At 46.8% G+C, this 23,566-nt stretch overlaps 2 protein-coding genes across 4 annotated transcripts; both read right to left on the bottom strand.

Moving 5' to 3' along the window:
* Positions 1-4,275: 4,275 nt before the first annotated feature.
* LOC138634854 (ras-related protein ORAB-1) lies at positions 4,276-8,713 on the bottom strand. The gene is made up of 6 exons (XM_069722041.1): positions 8,623-8,713; positions 6,619-6,691; positions 6,410-6,505; positions 6,233-6,328; positions 5,526-5,657; positions 4,276-5,246 (listed from the first exon to the last, which is right to left on the bottom strand). Exons 1-6 carry the CDS (start codon positions 8,634-8,636, stop codon positions 5,049-5,051), a joined length of 609 nt encoding a protein of 202 aa, XP_069578142.1. The 5' UTR covers positions 8,637-8,713; the 3' UTR covers positions 4,276-5,048.
* Positions 8,714-9,416: 703 nt separating this feature from the next.
* On the bottom strand, positions 9,417-21,232 carry spred2a (sprouty related EVH1 domain containing 2a). 3 transcript variants are annotated; one of them, XM_069722048.1, is made up of 6 exons: positions 20,775-21,232; positions 17,545-17,740; positions 16,134-16,302; positions 14,854-14,918; positions 13,477-13,632; positions 9,417-13,292 (listed from the first exon to the last, which is right to left on the bottom strand). In XM_069722048.1, exons 1-6 carry the CDS (start codon positions 20,798-20,800, stop codon positions 12,582-12,584), a joined length of 1,323 nt encoding a protein of 440 aa, XP_069578149.1. In that variant the 5' UTR covers positions 20,801-21,232; the 3' UTR covers positions 9,417-12,581. The 3 variants fall into 3 exon arrangements, with proteins under 3 accessions (XP_069578149.1, XP_069578150.1, XP_069578148.1); XM_069722049.1 differs by having other exon boundaries at positions 17,545-17,719; XM_069722047.1 differs by lacking the exon at positions 20,775-21,232 and adding an exon at positions 18,058-18,587 and having other exon boundaries at positions 17,545-17,719.
* Positions 21,233-23,566: the final 2,334 nt, after the last annotated feature.

The raw sequence follows: 23,566 nt of genomic DNA, 5'->3' as shown, positions 1-23,566 counted from the left end.
CAGGGATTAAATGTTCAGTTTCCCTTTTTGTTCTTTTTTTTAACCTCGATGATTTCTGGTTGGTTTTATTGTGAAGGAAACACTGGCTGAATCAAAGTGAAGTGGAAAATATAGAAGTATGAATTAATACATTTATATACATATATAAGATCTATCTATATATTTATGGACTTGAAACCACACTGCCTGCAAAATCCAGCTGAATGTTTTGTGTTTGAAGTTTTTACCATCAGTCCGATTTTAATTATTTCCTGTTTCCTGTTCGTGATGTCATGTCGCTTTTTTAACATGAACGACCCTCCGCTGTCTCCTTTTATTTGGGTAACCAGGTGTTCCAGGTGTTACCGCCTCCCTCTCCTGTGTCTCCACTCTCTTCCTTCCTTTTGTTGTTTTGGGGGTAAAAAGGGGACATTTAGCGTGAAACCACTGAGCATTTGCGAAGGTCGAAGGGAACTAAGGGACCAACTTCTGCTTCCACGTTTGTTTCCGATGCGAAGCGCTTTCTGTTGTTTTGGTTTGTTTTGCTCATACTACTGTCGGCCGTCTCCCAGGAGGATTTTGCACATTGTAAAGATGAAATGGATGTAATCATAGTTCACTGTGGCTTTAGACTGTGTACAGTTAAACTATGGACTGTAAAATGTACGGGGAAATTCCTATGGAAAAAAACTGAATCACTTGAGGAGCCTGTCGAAAGGTTATCGTGCATGCCCAGGTTCTTATGAGACGAAACGTGTGTAAATTTTACTTTTAGTGTACACAAGAAATTAAAATAATTTAAGAGAAAACGTGTCCTCTGTTTCTGTAAAACCGCTCATAAGTTTCATTGATCAGTTTTAAAACCTCTTATTGATTAATTCAAACTGAACTGAAAATAAGCATTCACAGTAAAAAAAAAAAAAAAAATCTGTTTCCTTATTCTGACTTTAAATAATTAATTTTAAAATGGAAAAGTTTATTAAAATGTACACGTTTTAAATATCACTAGCTAGTATTTCGAATGCCCCGTTTCACCACGAGATCTTCCTCTCGTGGTAATTCTGATATCTCCGAACATGTTTGTCTAACCTCTGATTTAAAAGGTTTTATATTTTTATTATTAATATGAATATAATTAATATAAAAAAATGTTTATAATTTTAGTTTTTCTTTTCTTTCCTTCCGTTGACCTGTGGGAAGATTTTACGTCACTTCAGAGTCTTTTTTTTTTTTTTAAAGCTGTTGTTTAAACCTGAAACTAACAATTATATTATTTTCTAAACATCTAAACAATAGTACTCGATCTCTGTTCTCTGTCCGACAGCAGGTTTATGATCCAGAACTCTGTAAGAAGTCCTGACGTCACACCCCGACCCAGCAGGTGGCGACATGCGCCTGTAACAGTTCGCCAATAAAAACCGAAGAAGAAGAAGAAGAAGAAGACGCCGCGGGATTCAAAACTGCAGTCGATACGTAAGTGAAAGTTGAAACGTTTCTAATATCAATGTGCTGCTGCGTGTTGGAGTTAAATTTTCCCTCTTTGTTTCTGCGGCGCAGAAAGAGTCTGGTTGGCGTTCAACAGTGAGAATAGTGTACAAAAAAAGCTCAGAGACAAAACGGCTAATGTTAGCCGCTAACACACCTGTTGCTCACGCGCTAACTTGGTGCTAACTTGGTGCTAACCGCTGCACTGCCTTCCTTCAGCTAAAGTAGGTTTTACTCTTTTTTATTATTATTCAGCGCGTTTCCAAACATACCAAACGAACGTGACGTCACCTGACTACACGGCCCGGTAATCGATCAGGATGACGTCATTTGATACATACGGATTCATTTATAGTAAACGATTTAAAAAAAAAAAAAAAAAAACGCAGTAAGGACGTCACAGCCCAGAAGTGGCGCAGGAACCAGGTGGGACGGAGGACAGGGAAGAACCAGGTGGGACGGAGGACAGGGAAGAACCAGGTGGGACGGAAGACAGGGAAGAACCAGGTGGGACGGAAGACAGGGAAGAACCAGGTGGGACGGAGGACAGGGAAGAACCAGGTGGGACGGAAGACAGGGAAGAACCAGGTGGGACGGAGGACGGGAAGAACCAGGTGGGACGGAAGACAGGGAAGAACCAGGTGGGACGGAGGACAGGGAAGAACCAGGTGGGACAGAGGACTCCTTTACATGACATTACATTTCATTTAACTGACGCTTTTATCCAAAGCGACTTACAATAAGTACATTTCAACCACGAGGGAACAAATTCAGAACAACAGGAATCAAGAAAGTACAATTTTCTTCAAGAAAGCCAAACTTCAAAGTGCTATCAGTAAGGGCCATTTTAAGTGCTACTGTTCAAGGTAAAGTCAGAAGAGGTGTGTTTTTAGATGTACAGAGTTTCCGCTGTCCTGATGTCGGTGGGGAGCTCAATCCACCATTTAGGAGGAGGAGGAGGAGCAGCGGAGTAGTGTGAGTGAATTTAGGGAGGTTGAAGAGGACGAATGGCACTAGCAGGTAGACCTGCCAGGAGGGAGTTACAGTCGTCTCGGCGTGAGATGACCAGAACCTGGTCGGACTCCTCTGATTAATTCAGATAAATACAGTCAAATAAACCGTGAAGACCTTTAATGAACCCAGAGGTCCCGTTCAGCCCGTTTCCTGTGAAACGCAGTACAGTGAACGCAGGACGCAGGAAGCGACTCCTCAGATTCTTTGTGTCGTCGTTTCTTTTCTTCTTCTTTTTTTTTTTTTTTCAACGTGTCGGAGAACCCTGTTGCCGTGGCGACACGGTTCAGGTGGCCTGCAGCGAATGTTTTCACTCGAGACGCCTCGGAAGGTCCCAGTACAACTCCGGGTTGACAGTCCGAACTCTGGGGGACGAATTCACGGTGACACAACCCCGCCAATGTCAAAGAAAACCCACCTGGGGTCTCCTGACCGGTCCTGGACAGTGAGGCTCCGCCCCCTCTTGAAACGTGAAAGTTACTCAGAACACTTCGCCCCGGCCCATCGCTTCATCGCCGCAGACTTTCTGAAGCATTTCAAGGGGTCTCTGTCGACCGTTTCCAGAGTTTGACAGCAAATCTGATGTTTCTGTGCTCCAGTTTCAGGTCCGCGGTGAAATCACAAATGTCTGGACTTTTTGATCGAACCTTGTACGTCACGTAATCGTGCGCACCGCAGTTCTTTTAGAGGGTAACTTCACCCTGGTTCTTGGGTTTCCCGACCCATTACTGCTTTTGTTTTTAAGGAACAGATGAGGAAAAAACTCGCCACACTTACCTGTGAAAAGAGGAAGTGGACGTACCTTTATTGATGACAGTCACGGTGTGCTGACGTCACATGCTCAGCGGTTCACTTCCTGATTTTTGTCCCGCTCCTTCCTTACAGACTCTGGACCCGGTCATGGCAGTGAGCCCGGGTCCGTTCACACTCACCGAACGTACGTGACTTTGGGCTCAAACATACTGCAGTTCAGTGTAGAGTGACTGTGAACGCAGCCTGATAAAGTGTGCTGAGGTCAGAGGTCAGTCAGTCCCTCCAGGACTTCACAGGTTTTTAAAGATTGTTTTGACCTGAAATGTTTGATTTTGTGGCACTTTTTTTTTTTTTTTTTTTAACTGTAATGATTTGTTTAAAGTGAGTTTTGCAGAAATTAGAAAAATTTAACATTGTGGAAAAAAATTATGAAAAAATAAATTCTAGTAATATGTGCTGACTTCCTGTGATAATAATCTTGCTGCACATCCCAGAAATATTAGACTTGTAATCTGTTTTTCTTTCTGCATTGAACTTAGAGAACCTCAAAGTGATTAAAAGTGTCTAAAAGTGACATAGCTTTACAGAACAGACAGTCTGTGACTAGTATAGAAAACAAAGGCTACATCTGCTGTCACAATAAGAGCTTTAAATGCTTTTTAAATCACATTCATTCAACACTAAAACAAAGTTCAGTCTCTTCCAGCTGGAAGTGTGGAGAAAACACATTCAACATATTCCTCATTCCCATCACAAGACCACATTTCCCACAAACCCCGTCACTTCCTGCTGAGAGGAGAGTGCGGGGCCTCGCTGGTTGGAAATAAACACTTATTGTTGGTAATAAATTCAGTTTTATTTTGAAAGGAGACTTTATGATGTAATACTTTCAGCAGAGCTTTTGTTCATGTTGTTTTCTGCAGAAAAATTGCTTGAAATTTGCTAAATTGAGAAGATACTGCACAGATTGTTATCATTATTGTGTTAATTATTACATTAATTATTTCCTGAAATGATGAAGAATAAAAACAGCAGCAGGACCAGCAGTTATCAAAGATCTCCTTCATGTTTTAATAGTCGACATTGTGCCACAAAAATGTCACGTCTGCAGCCATAGATCACTGACTCCGCCTCCTACAGGATGTAGAAATATTTACAGTTTATCGATGACTCAGCTGCTTTCACTTCTTCTGTGGTTGTGCTGTTAGCAGAGAAAAACGTCACGTCTCCCAATGTAGCACATGCTTATGGTATGATGAACCCAGCAGAGCACGCAGAGCCGAACACACACACGCGTGTACAGGAATGTTATCATACAGTCACGACACGGAGTGGGGGTGGGGCTTGGGAGGGGGGATGGGCGGAGCCGTCGAGTGGATCTGCCGCCTCGAAGGCACTGGCACATGGTTTCCGGGGAGACGCGGTGATGTCAGCAGCGTGTGGTCAGCTGACATGCGTGATTGCTAGTTTTAAGCATGTGCTTCATTCGAAGAGCTTCCCGATTCATGTGTGTGAGGAGACGGGGGGGTGGGGCTAAATGAAGAAAGGTGACTCGTTATCAAACAGGATGGAGAGGAGCGGCCGCGTTTGTGTTTTGTTAACTTCGCGCTGTCGGCGGGGCGACGGCTTGGGGCGTTCTGAGGGGGAGGGGCTTACCGTCCTATTGCTGACTTTAAAAGGGGGGTCGGGGGGTGTTGTAGCTGCACACACATTACAAAGCGTCCACTCAAAGTCCTCCTGTCCTCATCCTGTGGAGCATGGTAACATTGAGACGTCGTGGGCTCGGGGGTTCAGCTCGGGGGAGGGGGGGGGCGTTCACCTCAGCAGCAGCCTCCGGACGAGGTGTTCACCGGCTTGCTCTGGATCTTGACGTTGGACTTCTCGGAGGCGCCGGCCGTGGCCCCGGGGCCCATCCTCTTCTTGATCTCGGCCGCCATGGTCATGAAGGCCTGCTCCACGTTGGTGGCGCTCTTGGCGCTGGTCTCCAGGAACGGGATGCCCAGGTTGTCAGCGAACTCCTGGAGGAAGGAGGAGAATTAGACACCTTCAGAGTGACTCAGCAGTTTGAAGAAGGCGGGCTGCTGAGTCACCGTTAGCTCAGAGTCCAACACAGTTTAACCCTTTAACGTCCGTGTGTGTGTGTATTTATATTACTGTCTTTATCGAAACAGTAAACCTGCTGCTGCAGCCTGATTGGCTGGTTAAGCAGCTGCTGGCTGACCTCAGATTATGACTCAACAGTTTCTCGGAGTGATGTCAGACTGTTAGAACCTCGTCTGATGTCTGTGTTCTCTCACCTTGGCTGTAGTGTAGTCCACCACCTTCTTGGTTGTCAGGTCGCACTTGTTCCCCACCAGCAGCTTGTTGACGTTCTCACTTGCGTAGCGGTCGATCTCCTGCAGCCACTGTTTGACGTTGTTGAAGGACTCCTGAGAACCAGAACCAGAGAGAGCGTCAGTACCAGTAGGCTGCAGGAACCATCTATGCTGTTCTCAGTTTGCTGCAGAACTTAAGGTGTGTCGGAGAACCCGCCGTGTGACGGAGAACCCCAGGTGAGACGGAGAACCAGAGCTGTGTTGAAGGACCCGCAGTGTAACAGAGAACCCGCGGTTTGTCAGAGAACACAGAGTTTGTCGGAGAACCCCAAGTTTGACGGAGAACCAGAGGTGTGTCCGAGAACCCGTGGTGTGACGGAGGAACCCCTCTTTTGAAACAGGAAGTGACCATATTTGGACGAGCGGTCGATCTGACTGACTGGCCTGCCCACCTATACCATAAACCTGACTGCACCACAGGCCTGTCAATCAAACAGCCCCACCCCCAAAAGCCCCTAGTGACTCTCAGTGGTACTGAACACGTCAGACCCAGAGACGCAGAAAACAGATCAGTTGGTTCTACGTCAATGAATAAAGTCATTTATTTATTGAAGGTTATCTGTGACCCTGAGGAACCGTGGCTGCAGACGTCCTGACTGTCGGACATGTTTGCCGTCGGCAGCGCTCACCTGATCCGTCACGTCGTACACCACGATGATGCCGTGAGCTCCTCTGTAGTAGCTGGAGGTGATGGTGCGGAAGCGCTCCTGTCCGGCCGTGTCCCACTGAGGAGGCAAAGCACAGCGCGTCAGTCACATGACACACAACGCGCGGCCTACCTGTCCCGTCAGGCCCCGCCCCCTTACGATCTGAAGCTTTATGGTCTTCCCGTCCAGCTCGATGGTCCGGATCTTGAAGTCCACGCCGATGGTGCTGATGTAGCTCTCTGTGTACGTGTCGTCCTGGGATCACACACACACACACACACACACACACACACACACACACAAGTGTTATCAGCGGCTCAGTGCTGACGGGGAGAAAACAGCTGTTATATCAGAGCTGAAAGACTCACTGCGAACCGGAGGAGGAGACACGACTTCCCAACTCCAGAGTCACCGATCAGGAGCAGCTTGAATAAATAATCACTGAGGACACGACAGTATGACATCATCAATTAGTATGACATCATCAATCAGCTGGAAATGAACTCTTCATGTCTAAAACTCAAACATCATCCTCTTCCTCCTCCTCCTTCGGTGTTCTTACCGCCACCTGCAGGAACGAACGCTGCGTTCAATGGGACTCGTGAGAACACCGTTGCTAAGCAACAGCAACGTGGATGACGTCTACAATCCACAGAGGTTAACAATTTAGCTAACTAGCAGGCGGGTAACGTCACGCAGGAAATTCAGAGACATAAATGAGAAGAGGAGGCGGGGGGGCTTCAAAAATATATTCCCCGATTCAAATCGATCTTCACTTGAGTAATCCGATATCGATTGATCAATCCAGATTGAGAACATCGGACCAATCACTAGCGTGTTGTCGGTTTTAACGGTTTCGACTTCCTCGTCTACGGGGCAGAATCGTCCCGTCAGCACCGACAAGACACTTCCTGCCTCGTCCGCTTCCTGTGCAGGTAGATTTCCTGCAGCACGTTGGACTGTTCACAAACACCAGATTATGTACAGATTAAATGGACAGAAAGTACAAACAAAACCGAAAAAATAAATAGAAAAATGAAAGACTTATGAAAAAACCTGTTGAAGCTCTGACTGCAGCCGTGTGGAGGATTTAGTGCCATCTAGTGGTGGAGTTTAATCTCCGGTGTTTGGTTTGTCCCTTCCGGGCTGCCGTAGAGAGACCACTCTGAACACTGATCACACCAATTGATCCTCCCAACATGTACAGGTACGGAGTCCCGTTCGTCGTTTGTTTACATGTCGGCAGTAAACAGGAAGTGAATCGGAGCTGAGAATGAGGTCGGAGGAGGATTTCAGGGACGATTTCTGTCTTGACAGATTATTGATTCATCAAAACAGTCGTTGATTAATACGATTGATCAACTCATAAATAAATCAACAGATTAAACTGCAACATTAAACCACAGATTAACAGTTCTCCATGGTTTTAAACCTGCGGTAACTAAGTACATGTACTCAAGTACTGAGGTACTGTACAGGAGTATTTACTCTCCAGATCAATATCCTGCTGAATCATACGATCAGTTTGATCGATGAGCAGCGTTCTTCATTAACATGCTGCTCACATCGTCAATAAAAACACATTCACTTCAGATATTACATCTTGCTGACAGCTGTTACGGTTGGTACGTTTATTAAAGCGAGATTAAAAGCGTCAGCTCAATGAAACGTAAACGAGAGGTTCACTCCACAACAGGTGTGTAATCAGATTACTTCACAGTAGTCGGATTACTCCCTCCAGCTGCTGGACCGTCTTCTGAGCTCCGTGTTCGTGGGTTTTCACAGTTTGAGGCTCCGGCAGGTTGTGGCGGGAGTTTTCCTGCCTGATCACTGATCGATGGACTGATCGTTGTTACCTAACCGGCTCCACATCAGCAGCGGAGACGGACACTTCCTGTTTGACAATGACGGTGAAATCTGCCCGGATCAGTGCCCCGCGGTTCGGTTCGGTTCGTGTTAACTGACAGAACTGCGTCCCTAACGGTTCGTATGTCACTCGAACCGAGCCTCCCGTGTCGGTAACGGGGGGGAGGGGGTGGGGGAGTCTCCGGTCCGGTCCGGGTGACGCTACGTAGCTTGCCCTGTTAGCCTGCTAGCCGTTAGCGCAGATTAAGCCCGTCGGTTCGGCCGGAGCCCCGCGCTGACCGGGAAAACATCGAAAGCAGGCCGAGTTCGGCGCTGACTACCAACGCTGTCGTGTGATGGCGGTCCATCCTCGCTGCCCCGACACCGAAAGACAAAAAGCAGCTGACGTTCATTTTTTTTTTTTTTTTTTTTTGTACACAAGGCTGCCCGGTCCGCCCGGCTAGCTGCCGTTAGCTTAGCTTCGTTTAGCTCCTCAGCCGGGACGCCGTCGACACGAAGCTACTTACTATTCGGGATTCATCGTTGACTACAGGTCGCGAAGTGTCGTCGCTGTGAAAGCTGCTGCAGTTTCGTCGCAGAAGAATCTCAAACCGCCTCGTAAGTCGAGAAAAGACGGGGGTGTTTTTTTTGTGTGTGTTGTTTGTCTGGAACTGGCTAAACTGGTTGTCGCAGCCAGAACAGCATAATCGAATCAAACATGGCTGTCTGACCACCAACCCGGAAATACCAGGCGAGCGGTGTCATGGGAACTGTAGTCCGGTGACGACGGGGCGTTCGCTCGGCTCGTGCTCGCAGAGGAGGGACGTGTTCGGAGTATGAGTAGTAAAATACTGTGAAATACTGCGTGACGGTAAAAGTAATTAAAAAATAAAAATACTGTGAAATACTCTGTTACAATAAAAAAAAAAAAAGTGAAATACTCTTGAGCTCTAACTAGCCATTCATTCATTTTCATCCACTTATCCGGGATCGGGTCGCAGTGGCAGCAGGTCGAGCTCAAACTAACTAACTAACTCTGGGCTCTAACTAAACACGGCTTTTCTTCAAAAGTAATAAATACACTTGTTTTCACCCAACTTCAGGCAGCAGCCAAACTGCCAAAAATGTGGGACCGTTTCCATGGACCCTGCTGAGGAATTCCCACTGTGGTCTCCATGGTTACGAGGTTCACACTCCGGCTCACCTTTGACCTTTGTCACGTCCTCAGGAGGATGTCTTAATTATGTCCCCACAACGTGAGGAATACAAGCACTCACACACACACACACACACACACACATACACACACAAACACACAGTGTGAATGTTACTATGCAAGTGGTTTCCTTTAATTTCTAGATGATGTGTTTGTTTTTATACATCTCTTCGTCTCTTTTACATCCATCATTAGAAACAATAAAAAAATAGAACTGAAAATGTACATCATACACATGATACATATACATATATATATGTATATATATATATATATATATATATATATATATATATATTCTGTTTTTTGTTTTTTTTTACATTGGTAGAAATGTGAATCATATATAAAAAGACAAACTAATGAAATAAACCTTTGCTTCTTTTTTTTGGGACACAGTTATTATTCTGTGAAATGTACATAAGGACATGATGAAGAGGAGGCTTCAGGCACTTTCCTTGAACAGCTGAAGAGAGCAGAGACGCTGCGGCCGACAGACAGACAGACAGACAGGCAGACAGACAGCTTTCAGTCCTTCCTCACCAGACAGGTAGATATACAGTTAACGTGAGACGTGCCTCTACGATAACGGCGGCGTGAAGCCGGACGAGCAGGGAACCGAAAGACGTTGGGTGACTGGTGCTCTTTTTAAATGAACTGATGTCATGTGCTGCAGATTACATACAAGCCGATCGGATGTTGTCACATGACCGAAGTCCATCTCTCTGATATCTGAGCAGGAAAACATTTTATCACTGCAGATCGCGCTCACTAAACCTGCATTCACTGCCACATTTACCGCAACATTTAGTTCAAGCAGTGGTTTGGCTTTGACAAAGGTCAAAGTTCAACTTTATAACTATTGCAACAGGGAGCTGATGCGGCGCTGCTCATCACTCCCAGTGGTCACTCGCGGTACTGCGTTTCCCTCACAGACCTCCGGATGTCTGTAAAAACTGCTGACAGGAACCTAAAACTGCAAACAAGGTCAGTTCTTACATTGTATTTGAATTAATGTAGGTTTCATTTGTATTTATTTATTGATATTTATTATCATTAACTTTATTTATTTAAACCGGTTAGCTTAGCCCGAATTTCATATTGCGAGGTCGGATGTATAACAGTCTCCAGGCGGAGGCACTAGTGGGCTTTGAGTTTAATGCTAACACGGGCATGCTAAAAGGTGGAGTTTGAACTCTTTTACCATCTCACATCGCAAAACAGGAAGTTCTGTTTACGAGCAATTAAAATGGTTCTAATGTCAGATTGTGTTTTGTAGTAGCTAGTTTTTAATCCCATCACGTTGTTTTTCTTTAGGTTGAAATCAGCAAATCTCATAACAGATTTATTTTCTTCTTCCTTGTCAGGGAGCTTTTGTCGTTTAGCGTGTTAGCCTGCTAACATTTGCTAATTAGCCGTGAACACAAAGTCCGTCCGAGGCTGACGGGAGTGTCATTCGTTTTCTCGTTTCGCTGAGTCCCGTTTTTCATCTCAATCCTCCACAAGTTTTTCAGACGACGTCACCGTCCCGCAGCTGAACGACGGCGGCTAAATCCCGCAGCGATCAATTTTAATCCATCACAGTCAACATGAAGCCTGCACGTTGATTTAACTGAATCTGCACGACACGATAACGGCACAGAGAAACGTGAACTCGAACTTAAATGTTCCCTGTGAATGAATTCCAGCTGATTTTGTGATGCAAAGAAATGACCAAAAAAAAAATATAAAAACTGCGCTGTATGTATTCAGGAAGTTTTAACTAAACTCTGAGGTTTGATGGAGGCAAGAAATATTGCTGTGTTCAAAGGGCGTCCTGTATACGAGAGAAGAGTCCACGTGAACGGCGCCCTCTTGTGGAATTCAAGACGTCGGAACTCTAAATTTCCGTTGATCGCCGAGTTCGCAAGTCGTGACGTGTTTGCCGACGTCTACGGAAACAACGGAGGCCGTGGAAGTCACTTCGTCGTTGCGAAATATATTGTAATTTTAGTCGTGTTTAGTTTTTCGTCACAACTTCCAACAACACGCCCGAGGAAAACGTTGACGTTCCGCCTCTCCGTCATTCTGCCTTTGCGTGTCCCGCGTTACGTCGCCCGCCTGCTCGCTCGCTATACTGCTAACCTCTGCGGCTTCTAGACGGCCGTCCATGTTGCTTAGCAACTGTGTTGTCGTGACGGAACCACCTGAACGCCGCCCACACGGTGAGTATGTCTTCTTGAGTTTTAACCCCAAGGCGGCATTTATTTTGTTGTTTTCAGGGAACTCGGATTCTCCGTCCTCTTTATGGCAGTCACATTTATGTTTATTAAGGCATCGAAGGGGGGATTTTAAAATGCTGAACCACACTGCGACTACGTTAAATAATTACTTTATAAGGTCACTCAACTGAATTGAAAAGTTTCAGATGTCTTAGATTCTTAAAACCAGAATCGACGCTATCGTTTTGAAGACTTTAAAGAGATTCTCAGAATTCAATTTGACTGAACGTGAAATCAGAGAAAATGAATCGGTAAATCCCGCATCTTCCGCAATAAATCATTTGTGTGCAGCGACGAACTCGGAGGTTTAGTTTCCACGTACGCGCTGCTGCTTCACTAGTTTTAGCTTTAAACTGGTCGTCTTACTGGTTTATCGGGTCCAGTAAGGAGGGCGGAGACGCAGAGCAGCTTTCAGACTAGTAAAATGAGAAAAACGACGACGGGCGGCGTGTAGACGATTCAGGTGAGCTCACAATCAATAAAACCCGTAGGCTAACCACTCCTCACAACACTGATTACAGTTTCACTTTTAGGCGAAAACACCCATTTTATAGAAATGTTAAACTAATCCTTCAGGGTGAAAAGATCTTAAAATGTCTTCAGTTGTTGTTGAATGTTGAGCAGTTTGTCAGTGAGTGCTACAAACATAACGACATTCATACTGACCGCACACAACGCTGGAAAAAAACACTTTCAGCTGTAAAACTTATTAAATAATATATATACATATACATATATATATATATATATATAAAATCTGGGAATGAAATGAAAGTTCTGCTTGAGCAGTGGAAGCCTTTTGGTCCTCAGCATCACAAAAAACAACCGGGAACTTTTTTTTTTTTCCATCTGTAGCTCCTCCCCTTATTCTGGAAATGGAGACAAACAACAACGACAACAAAAACTACAACAGAGAAATCACAGCGGCCTCTGTCTTCCCGCCTCCCCCCCACCCCCCACCCCCCGCGAGTCCTTGCTGTCCTTGTGGGGGAGGGTTGGGACCCGCAACACCTCAGCCCACGGCTTTGTGCTTCCCACCGCAGCAGTGGCAGGCCACGCCGCAGCGGTAGCACGCCCTGAGGGGGGCGTAGCAGCACATACAGGGCGCCAGCAGCGACAGACCCACCAGCGCCGTCCAGCGCAGGCAGAAGCGCTCGTCGCTGGTGTCGCAGGAGCACGGGTCGGAGTAATCCCCCTCCGGGTCCGACATGCAGTGGTACAGCAGGCTGTCTGCGCACCACATGAAGCTGACCCGCCGGATGCAGGTCTGAATGGGGTCGGGAGCTTCCTGGCAGCGCCCGCGCCCGTTGTCCTCGTGGTTGAACATGTCCTGACAGTAAATGCAGCGCGAACGCTCCCCGTCCTCCTTCCGCCGTTTGCCTTTGAGCTGCAGGGCTCGCGGCTGCACCGTCACCACCGCCCTGTGGCCGCCGCCCAGCTCCAGGCAGCCGGGTTTACCGTCGCAGACCCGCTGCACGTCGCAACCCCGCTGCACGTCGCAGCTCAGCGGGTACGGGTAGGTGTAGTCATGTTTGGGCGGCTCGCTCTTGTTGAAGTGAACGTAAGCATCCAGGTTGTGCGGCTGCGTGAGTTTGTTCCGTGTGGAGTTGGCGTCGTGGTAGTCCCCGTAGCCGGTGAGCCATGTTCGCTCGCGGGGGTTGATGCGCACAATCTCCTTCTCCTCCACCTGGAAGCTGACGTGGCGAGGAAACATGTGCACCGCCTGCAGAGACACCAGAGAGACGGAAACTTTAAAGTTTAAATACGTAACTCTGGAACGACCGCCAAAGCCAGCCGGGCTCTGCGGGAGAGTACGTAACGTTCAGTTTCTGCTTTTTCGTATTTACAATCTCAACCAAATTAGTGCTTAAGTCAAACAGCAGGAAGTTCTCGCTGTGACTACTCGCCTGCTCCAGGAAGTAGTGATCAGAGGGCCGGTGCTGCTCGTAGAAATGTCCCAGGATGCAGTGGTGCCGGCGGGCCTCGCAGAAGCTGTGCGGAGCCAGCGCGTGCATCGCCGGCTCTCTCTTCTGGGATGAGTTGGACGAGCTGTCGGTGGCGGTCTGAAGGAAGAAGAGATAGAAGTGAACCCAGGTCTGCCTGCACGGGATCAAAGGGTCAGACAGAGGGATTATGGGTAAAAACATTCAATAGCCAACACATTTGGACGACCTCAAAAGTAACAGAACTGCTGCTGTTGTCCAGAGGAGAGCGGAAGCACTTCATCATGACAGGGAGCTTTTTATTCGCTGATGTTGATCTACGTTCCCATCGTTCCCTCCTCACAGTCGAGTTCCTTCCTGAAAACAACCGTCCTCCTCATCCCTCTTCCTCCTCCTCTTCCTCCTCCTGAGGGATCCAGGACGGACGCGAGGCGGTTCGGCCATGTTCCAGGCCAGCTCTGTAAACAGGTGGCTCAGTGACAGATCGCCGACTCTTCCGGACGTCCTGCGGAAACCAGACGCTGTTTTCTTTGAGAACGGAAAACTTCGAGTGATAAGGCAACGGACGTGACGGTCCCATCGGACCAAGAATAGAGGGACCATCACGAGAGACTCTTTAAATGCGCCGAGTTCATGTGAGCAAGGACACAGAGGTTCTCCGTTGCCACACGCCGCCCACACACCTGTTTGTTTAGCTGAGCTTAGCATAAAGACTGCAGGCAGGGTGTTTGAAGACGTGTTATCCAAAGGCAGCTGGACTTGTTTGAGTTTCTCGTCGGAAAGGAGTCCCAGGATTTAACCTCACGTGGGGTCGGTAACACCTCGAGGATTTACCAACGATTGCGTTGGTAAAACTGAGCAAAAAAAAAAAAAGCACATCAGCGTGGCTCGCTAGGACATACAAACTCGCTAGTGTTGATAGAGGTCACGTACATGTTTTGGGGTTTTATTGATCCTCAGCAGACTTCAGAAACACATCAGACTGGTATCATCCCGGTGACATCCGACCGGTGTGGGAATGTTTTAAATGATTTGTGTGTTGTGACAACCCCAAACAGGAAACGCGACCCGCCCGTCCTCAACACTTCCCGTCTGACACCCTTCCAAACACACACGCCCACGTTTGTCCCTCTGCCTTTGTGAGGACTCTGAAGGTCCTCGTTATCAGGCTCTAAAACTCTGCTGCAGACACACGTCATTTCTGTTCAGGAATATTTTGGAGGACGCTGATGCATGGCTGTAAAACCTAAATGAATGCTGGGACATCTGCCTGTAGAGTAGAGGAGGCTTCACTCCAGCAGTCCCAGGGTTTCTGAGGAGACACAATTACAAACATCTCACCGTGAAGACGTCGTCATCGCCGAGCTCCGCCTCGTTCTGCAGCGTCGATGACGACGTGGTCGAGCCTGCGGGTCACGGAGAACAAACTTAGTCATTTTATTCGGAAAAAACTTCAGCGGCGAGTCTGCTGCAGCCGTAACCATGGCAACGACCAGAGACCCTGGGAACTGGTTCAGGCTCATGAGTCCAGTCATGCTACTGTTACATCACCCGCACTGCATATATAGTAATAATTATAATAATAACAACAACAATCTAAACACACAAATACAAACAGATTATAACATCAGATTAACTTACTAACAGCCATTTGATCAAAATACATCCTAAGAACTGATTTGAAGAAGGTGAACTACAGATGTGATGATCTGATGACCTTATTGATCACTCTGGCTGTAAGGTCATGTTCTGAAGCGGCTGTTCTGCAGTAACGACCTCGTAACAACTTTGACCTGTAACGGAGTGTTTTTACATCGCAGTGTTGCCGTTAGCAACAGTAACCAAGCTGAAAGGTTAATTCATGGGCGACTCTTTGAGAAAAGTGTTGGACATCTGGACTGTGAATTCTTAGAGGCTCCTGCTGCTTCACGTGGTCTACATTGTTGTGCTGGACCAAGTATCAACCAGCAGTGAGGTCATCCGTTGGTTTGTGAACGTTATGAAGCCTCCAGTTCAGATTTTGTCCTTCACCATCTTGCTAGTTCAGAGCAGTTTGGAGCAGGAAGTGACCATATTTGGACGAGCTGGGGGAGGAGCGGGCGGTGGATCTGACTGATCTGATTGGAAACCCGACGATACTACGTCCCGCCCGCCGATAGCTGTAACCTGGCTGCACCACGGGCCTGTCAATCAAACAGAAACGCCCCAAAAACATTCTTTTTGAAGCTTATTTTCTAATTAATGACGGGATTATTTTCAGATGGACCGCCAGAAAACTAATAAGAAGGAGCGACTTTAGCTAATAACACTGAGATAACTGGTGGAAAAAATTAATTGACTTATTTCATGAGAGAAGTTGAATGGGAGTCTGTGGAGCCGGAGACTTTTTGGAGCCAACCTCTAGTGGCACTCGGTGGTATTGCAGCTTAAGACACTTCTGCATCGGCCTCATTTTTCAGACCCTGAAACTACGAACACTTTTATATACAGTCTGTGTGCTGGACTGCAATTGGATCTTTTATTGAAGCTACACTGAGCCCAGCAGTGTGAACCCTGATCTACTACAGTACATTACATCATCAGTACAGGTGGAGCGGACAGGTGAGGTGTCCTGTGCGTACCTTCTGTCAGGTCCTCCAGAGCCTTCCTCACCCCGCGGTCGAAGGCTCGGGCGTCCGACGGGCTCTGAAACGTCAGGCCGCACTTCCTGTTGTCCACCTTCCAGTGGTGGAAAGTGGGCGTGGCCTTTGTGTAGACCAGATCCTTTTTTAAAAAACACTCCAGGATCACCTGATGATAAAAAAAAAAAACACGGGACGAACCAGATGAGACGAGCTCGGGTGTCGTCGTCTCTGGAGACTTGTTGAAAACGTTTCTTTGTCAGTTTCTAGTTCAGAGAGAGATTTGGGGTAAAATCTGTTTCTCATTAAGTTCAGAGGACCGTCATCGCCATGGTTACAATAGTAAAGAGTTTATTAGAGGTCCAAATGACGATTATTATCATTATCTAATAATCTATTAATTAATCTGCTTTCAAATAACTTGTTGCCGAACATCTTTAAAAGTCCACAAATATTCAGATCTTTATGGAGATGCTAAAACCTGCAAATCTCTGTCACTCCTTTGGCCTGGACAGTGAACTTAAATGATGATTATATTAACAATACAGCTAATTATTGTTCTGTCACTGATTCATCAACCAATCAACGACAAAAAAACATTAGTTATCACTTTGAAACAGGAAACATAAATGTTTTGTTGACCTATTCATCCACCCCAACCTCCTTCCTGCTAACTCTGAGGCTCCATAATGACCACCTGACTGCCATCTTTCCTCCTGCAATACTTTCTATAATCACCGTCAGTTGATCTGTTCTCCTCTTTCAAACATAATAATGTCTTTTTACTGAGCTTCAGCATTTCTGTCAGCAACAACCTGCTGGACAGGAAGTGGACTGAGGATCTTATAACCTGACTCTCATCGATCTGAAGAACTGAGAGACTAGAAGTGGACATGTTCTGCTACATAATCATTTTAAAACCTTTTTACCTTTAGTTGACTTCCATTAAACTTTTAACTTGGTTACGTGAATAACCCTAGTTCATAAAAAGTATAAACGCCATCAGGAGGTTTTAATATTTGTTTGTTTGTGTTTTAAATTATTGGACACTGTCTTCAGGAAATTATGAGGTTTTTACCTGTCAGCCTTAAATCTGTTACACTTATAGAGGAAACGTTTGGAAACCAGGAAATGTAACGATAAGAGTTTTATAACTCATTTCAGTGACTTCACTGTGAAACTGAAAAGTCTTTGTTTTTGTTGACGTTGCGTTAACTGTCTCGTGTATTTTTCCGTACATTAATAAATTAAGTAATCGACACATTTAACAACAGACGTGACAGTTTAACTTGAGAAGCCGTTCTGTGGTGTTTACATGAGAAGGTGTTGATCTTTACGCGGAGGTGGTTTGATGAGGCTTCGTGACGCAGACCAACAGAAAAGGATTCAGAAACCAGCGCTGAGGACCCACCTGCCTGTCTTTGAGTCTCTCTCCGTGGATGAGGAAGGTGTTGCGTCCCAGCAGTTCGGACGGCGGCAGCCTGCACACGCCCACTCTGCTCAGGCAGCCGTCCTGCGCCAACCAGCCGCCGCTCGACTCGTCTCTGGTCATCACCACCGCTTTGACGCGCACGATGTAGCTGTCACTGCAGAGACAGACGGAGCATCTAGTAGCATCAATTAGCATCAGTTAGCTGCTATGGCCTGAAGACTGTGTTTCCTTTAGTCTTTCAAATCACAGATCTGACACGTTGTTATACAGTCAAACCCTGATCGTGTAAACTCATGTTGAGTCCAGCTCCCTGATATTAGCTGACCTCACAGTTGTCTAGATGAAACTCTTCATTTAGACTGAAACAATTAGTGAAAGCGTTAAAAAAAAAACGTAAGTCTCGGTGAGCAGACAAAAATCGCCGAACGTTCAGCTCAAACTAAACACTCAGCACCTCGTTAAGCATTAAACAATTCAAAAAATATGCTGTACTCAGGAAAAAACTCTTCAGTGGACACTGTAGATAGTTGCAGCGGTGCTTGAGCGAGCGCGCTCATGTGGGAGTTGTCGTCCAATCAGAACGCGCAGAACTGATGGCAGTCTGAACAGTGTCGACGCCTCCTGCAGACGACCGCGTCCTCCTTCGATTCTGCAGCGACTCGGCGAGCTCATCACTGAATACAGCATTACTCACCTGTACTCACACACACACACACACACACACACACACACACACTCTCACACACACACACACACACACACACACTCCGTCTCCAGGATCAGGGATTCAAACTAAAAACCTCTCCGCTCCGACATCTCCTACATCCTGTATCCACAGTCACCGCATGGCAACGTTCTCCGCTGACGACAAGTTGTCGAGCTGACGACGCCACACACACACACACACACACACACACACACACACACACACACACACACACACACACACACACACACACACACACACACTGCTCCCCTCTGCTGTGTGATTCAGCCTGCCTGTCAAACAGATGGTGTGTGTGTGTGTGTGTGTGTGTGTGTGTGTGTGTGTGTGTGTGTGTGTGTGTGTGTGTGTGTGTGTGTAGAGCATGAGTCATCACTGCTTTTGCCGTCAGTGTGCAGTAACACACACACACACACACACACACACACACACACACACACACACACACACACACACACACAGTTCGGTTGTGCACAGATCCTCCATTTGCAGACGGTGACACCTTCACCTCTGTAACGACGGATACGTCCGATGAAACATTTAATTTGGTGTTGCTGCTCCGTCGCCGTGTTCGCACACACAGAGACACGTTGGACCCGTCCGTCCCCTCGTCTGCCGGTCTGTCCTATCATCGGTCGACCCCCAGTCCAACACAAACCTTTTCTATCGCAGGAAGACGCGCCGCCTTCAGGTTCGTATTCTGAAGTCCAACATGACCGAAGCTTTCTCTGCTTTCAGACCAACAGGCTTCTGTAAACGGAGGGAACTTGACCCGAAACACCGACTTACACAAACTGTACCAGAGTTCAGCCTTCAGACCGACAGCAGCTCTGAGCTTCCTGTTCAGGATGAACTCAACACCCACCGGATCTGTTCCTGCACCAGAGTCACCGTCAAGCAGAGGCCCTGAACACCACACCACCGTGATGTCACGCGACATATACCCATCCAACAACCCGTCCAACGCCCATCCAACAACCCGTCCAACACTTTGTCCAACACCCAACCAACAACCCGTCCAACACTTTGTCCAACACCCAACCAACAACCCGTCCAACACTTTGTCCAACACCCATCCAACACTTTGTCCAACACCCCGTCCAACACCCCCTCCTGCACCCCACCACTCAGATGGAGGTCAGCTCTGATGTAAAATCAATATTGTCCTGTGTGTCTGGGGGGGGGGGGGCACACTGCTATCAGGGACAGTGCTGCCTGCTGACCTTTATTCACTCATTGTCATTGAGTATTAACGGGTCTCTGTTGGCTGGTTCGGTGGCATCCGTTCGCTCAATCAATAAACACACACACACAGAACCATGTGTGGAGACGAGCAGGAAGTTTCAGTCCCCCACCATCCAATGACGACCCAGATTCACACTCCTAGAACTACAGGAAGTGCTGAGCGTGCTCCGTTTGTCCCCGATGACGATAGATGGTTGAAGTTTTAAAGGTTGATTTTTACACATTTTCCGAAGTGTCGTTGGACATCCGCGATGACGACGGACTTTAAGAGACACACCTGATGACAAAGAGATGAACACACCTGGAGACAAAGAGACGGACACACCTGGAGACAAAGAGACGGACACACCTGAAGACAAAGAGACGAACACACCTGAGGACAAAGACACGAACACACGAAGACAAAGAGACAAACACACCTGAAGACAAAGAGACGAACACACCTGAGGACAAAGAGACGAACACATTTGAGGACAAAGAGACGAACACACCTGGAGACAAAGAAACGAACACACCTGGAGACAAAGAGACGAATACACCTGAAGACAAAGAGACGAACCCACCTGAAGACAAAGACACAAACACACCTGAAGACAAAGAGACGAACACACCTGAGGACAAAGACACGAACACACTTGAAGACAAAGAGACGAACACACCTGAAGGCAAAGAGACGAACACACCTGAAGACAAAGACACGAACACACCTGAAGACAAAGAGACAAACACACTTGAAGACAAAGACACAAACACACCTGAAGACAAAGAGACGAACACACCTGAGGACAAAGATACAAATACACCTGAAGACAATGAGATAAACAGAAGACAAAGAGACGGACCCCCTTAGAAGGAGACACGGATGAACGACCTGCAGACATGTCACCTGATGATGTTTGTCAGTGTCGGGTCATGTGAGGAAGGTGTTGACCCACCTGTGGACAAACTTGCAGGACTTCCTGTCTGTCTCACTGTCCTCACCTCCTGTCTGAGTGACGTCACACACCTTCCTCTGAAATCTCTCCGACCTCAACCAACCTCTTCTTCCTCCCTGAAGGCTCTCAGAGGGATGAGGAGGAGGGAGAGAAAGAGACCCCTCTCCCCCCATCACTGGAGCCCATGACAACAGATCAGCATCAAACCGTGTCCATGTGACGCTGCACGAACCTGAGCGGCACCGCTGATGAGGTGTTATTATTATGGAGTGCATGGGTTGGAGGGCGGGGTGGGGGGTACTCACTCGTCTGGGCGCGTGTCCTCGCTCATGTTTTTCCGTTTCACCTCCGGTAATAACGAGCTCCCGCCGCGGTAGCGCGGTGCGGTGTCCTCATGTTTCCGCGCCCTTCGGCGGCAGACACGGCGGCGGCTCCGGTTCTCTCCCGCCCCTCGCTCGGTTCTTTAATCCCGGTGTGTGTTTTGTATTCCCGGATCCTCCTCCGTTCACTCCTCAGTTACCGGAGCGCATCAGAAGAGGCGCCTCCGATCTTCTCCTCCTCCTACGCCTTTTTTTAAAAATATATATATATATATATATATATTTACTCTTCCTCTTCGTCCTCCTCCCCCGCCGCCTCCTCCACCTCCTCTCCGCCGCCGGACCGGGCTGAAACGCGGTGACCGAAGACGGTGCGCTGGTGTCGGTGAGGATGGCCCCGGACGAGCCCCATCTCCTCCTCACTCCATGTTGGATTCAGAGAGCGCAGACGGTGCGGGGGGAGGGAGGGGGTGACGTCAGACCCGAAGGACCGCAGAGTCACGTGTTATTACCATTTAACAACAATAATAATAACAATAATAATAATAATAATGATAGCTGCTATTTCCATTTGATCCAGTATGACATCATACAGTCAGTCACTACAGTACTAACTACCACCGCTATTACTGACTGACTACGAACTACCACCACTACTACTACTGACTGACTATTAACTACCACTACTACTACTTACCCACCACTAACTGACTATGAACTAGTTTTACTACTAACTACCATTACTACTACGAACTGACTACTAACTACCACTACTACTACTGACTGACTACTAACTGCTTCTACTGAACGACTTCTAACTATCACTATGACTACTGACTGACTACTAACTATCTTTACTACTAACTACTGCTACTGAGTACTAACTACCACTACTACAACTTTCCGGCTACTAACTGCCACCACTACTACTGATGACTACTAACTAGTTTCCCTACTAAGAACCACAAAACTGTCTCTAACTTCTTCAGTCTTCCACTGTAACTTCTACAACTTACTGTTAACTTACCATAACTAGCAGTCTACTTCTACTACTCAGTCCTATATGGGTTACATTAACCTCCCATCTGTGGTGCTTCATAATAATCACAGATATTACATTATTACGTCATCTGTTTCTAAAACAGTAGTGACACTACTGCAAAAGGTAAATAAAAACAGAGTCTGATGGTTTTTAAATTATATAAACTCATATTTAATTAAAAATAAACCAAAGACAACATATGAAATGTTAAAACTGAGACATTTTATTGTTTAATGATAAATATATACTCATTTTAAATTTGATGACAGCAACACGTTTCAAATAGTAGAATCAGTATCACAGTGTTTTCCTCCAACTCTCCTGCAGATTGAGTAGTTGTAACCAGTCAGAGAGAAGCTGTGCAGCTCTGTCTTCAGTCCTCAGCTGCATGTCGTCCACTCTGAGAGAGCTGGACATGAGGGACAACGTCCAAAGAGTGAATCTGCTGTCTGCTGGGCTGGAGAGTCCACACTGCAGACTGGAGGCTCTCCTGTAAAGCTTGAATCATCTATTCAGCAGACTACCATGTACAAGCGTAAAGAAAGTTCAGATTGTTTTTGTTTTTTTCTGACTGACTTAAAACTCCACAAATTACAACAAAGATGCCCCAAAATCAAATTTTTTTGATCAAAATAAATTCTGGAGGGACTGATTAATGCTCAGTTGAAGACAGCCCATCAGAAATATACTCACAGTTCATCAGACGACTCTCACCACCTGTATGCTGCCAGGTCCAGTCAGTACCGCTTTACTAATAATCACCCCACTCCATGTCCTCGATAAGAGCACCTGCACAGTTTCGCCACCAGAGGGCAGCGGCACACCTGTATACGTCCTGTCCAACAGTCAGCGTGTCCAAACATGAGACCGCTGCTGTCAAGATGTGTGTGTGTGTGTGTGTGTGTGTCTGCAGGTTTGTCTGATTTCAGAGGGAGGCTGTGCGTCTCTGGTCTCTGAGTTTCAACCCGTCTCACCTGAGAGACCTGGACCTGAGCGACAACCATCCAGGAGACGCAGGGGCGGAGCTGCTGTCGGCTGGACGAGGCGAACCTCTCTGGAGACTGACCCGACAGGACGTACCCGACACAAAGATGATCTATACAGTCAGCACAGTCTCAACGTAGACACCCAAGATCAGTGTCACACATTCACACCATTTACAAAGTCTGGAACCAGTTTAAACCAAGTCGAAAATCAGTCCAAAACCAGTTTAAAATTAATCCAAAGTCTGTCTAAAAATAGTACATAACCACATCTGAAACAGGAGTGAAACAAGTTTAAACCAAGTTAAAAATTAGTCCTAAACCAAGTCCAAAATTAGTCCTAAACCAAGTCCAAAATACAGATGGCCAGATGTCTTTTTTTTATTGTAGTGTAGTGTTCAGCAAAACTGAAGTAAAGATATCAGAGAAAGTAAAGATCACACACACACACACACACACACACACACACACACACACACACACACACACACACACACACACACACACACACACACACTGGATAAAAATAAAGTGACTGTAGGAGTGTGAGTGGTTCTAATCAGTCAGCAGAGATAAACTCTGTCCGCTCAGTACTCGCTGTGTTCTCGTGGTCAGACTCTGCTCCGTGCTGACGTTCATTAAACAGCAGAAAAGTGTGTGTCCGCCTCATGTTCACACACCTCTGATGATTCAAATAAACAGTCACCACCCCAGCCTGGCTGTGCCCACCTGCCAATCACAGTTTCGGTGAA

Source organism: Brachyistius frenatus, unplaced genomic scaffold (assembly GCF_029030835.1).
Source record: "Brachyistius frenatus isolate BFR_SWC_R1_liver_20210118 unplaced genomic scaffold, ASM2903083v1 Contig_281, whole genome shotgun sequence".
NCBI lineage: Eukaryota > Metazoa > Chordata > Actinopteri > Embiotocidae > Brachyistius > Brachyistius frenatus.
This window is presented reverse-complemented; position numbering and strand designations above follow the sequence as displayed.

Excerpts from the sequence above, each read along its gene's own strand:
- LOC138634854 (XM_069722041.1), bottom strand. Across the intron at positions 5,658-6,232 it reads TGTACGACGTGACGGATCAG|GAGTCCTTCAACAACGTCAA; the intron begins GTGAGCGCTGCC and ends TCTGGTTCTCAG. Across the intron at positions 5,247-5,525 it reads TGGACTACACTACAGCCAAG|GAGTTCGCTGACAACCTGGG; the intron begins GTGAGAGAACAC and ends TCCTTCCTCCAG.
- spred2a (XM_069722047.1), bottom strand. The coding sequence starts at position 18,122 with ATGAGCGCGCTCGCTCAAGCACCGCTGCAACTATCTACAGTGTCCACT. Across the intron at positions 17,720-18,057 it reads ACTGAAGAGTTTTTTCCTGA|TGACAGCTACATCGTGCGCG; the intron begins GTACAGCATATT and ends CTGTCTCTGCAG. Across the intron at positions 13,293-13,476 it reads ATCACTACTTCCTGGAGCAG|GCGGTGCACATGTTTCCTCG; the intron begins GCGAGTAGTCAC and ends GTGTCTCTGCAG.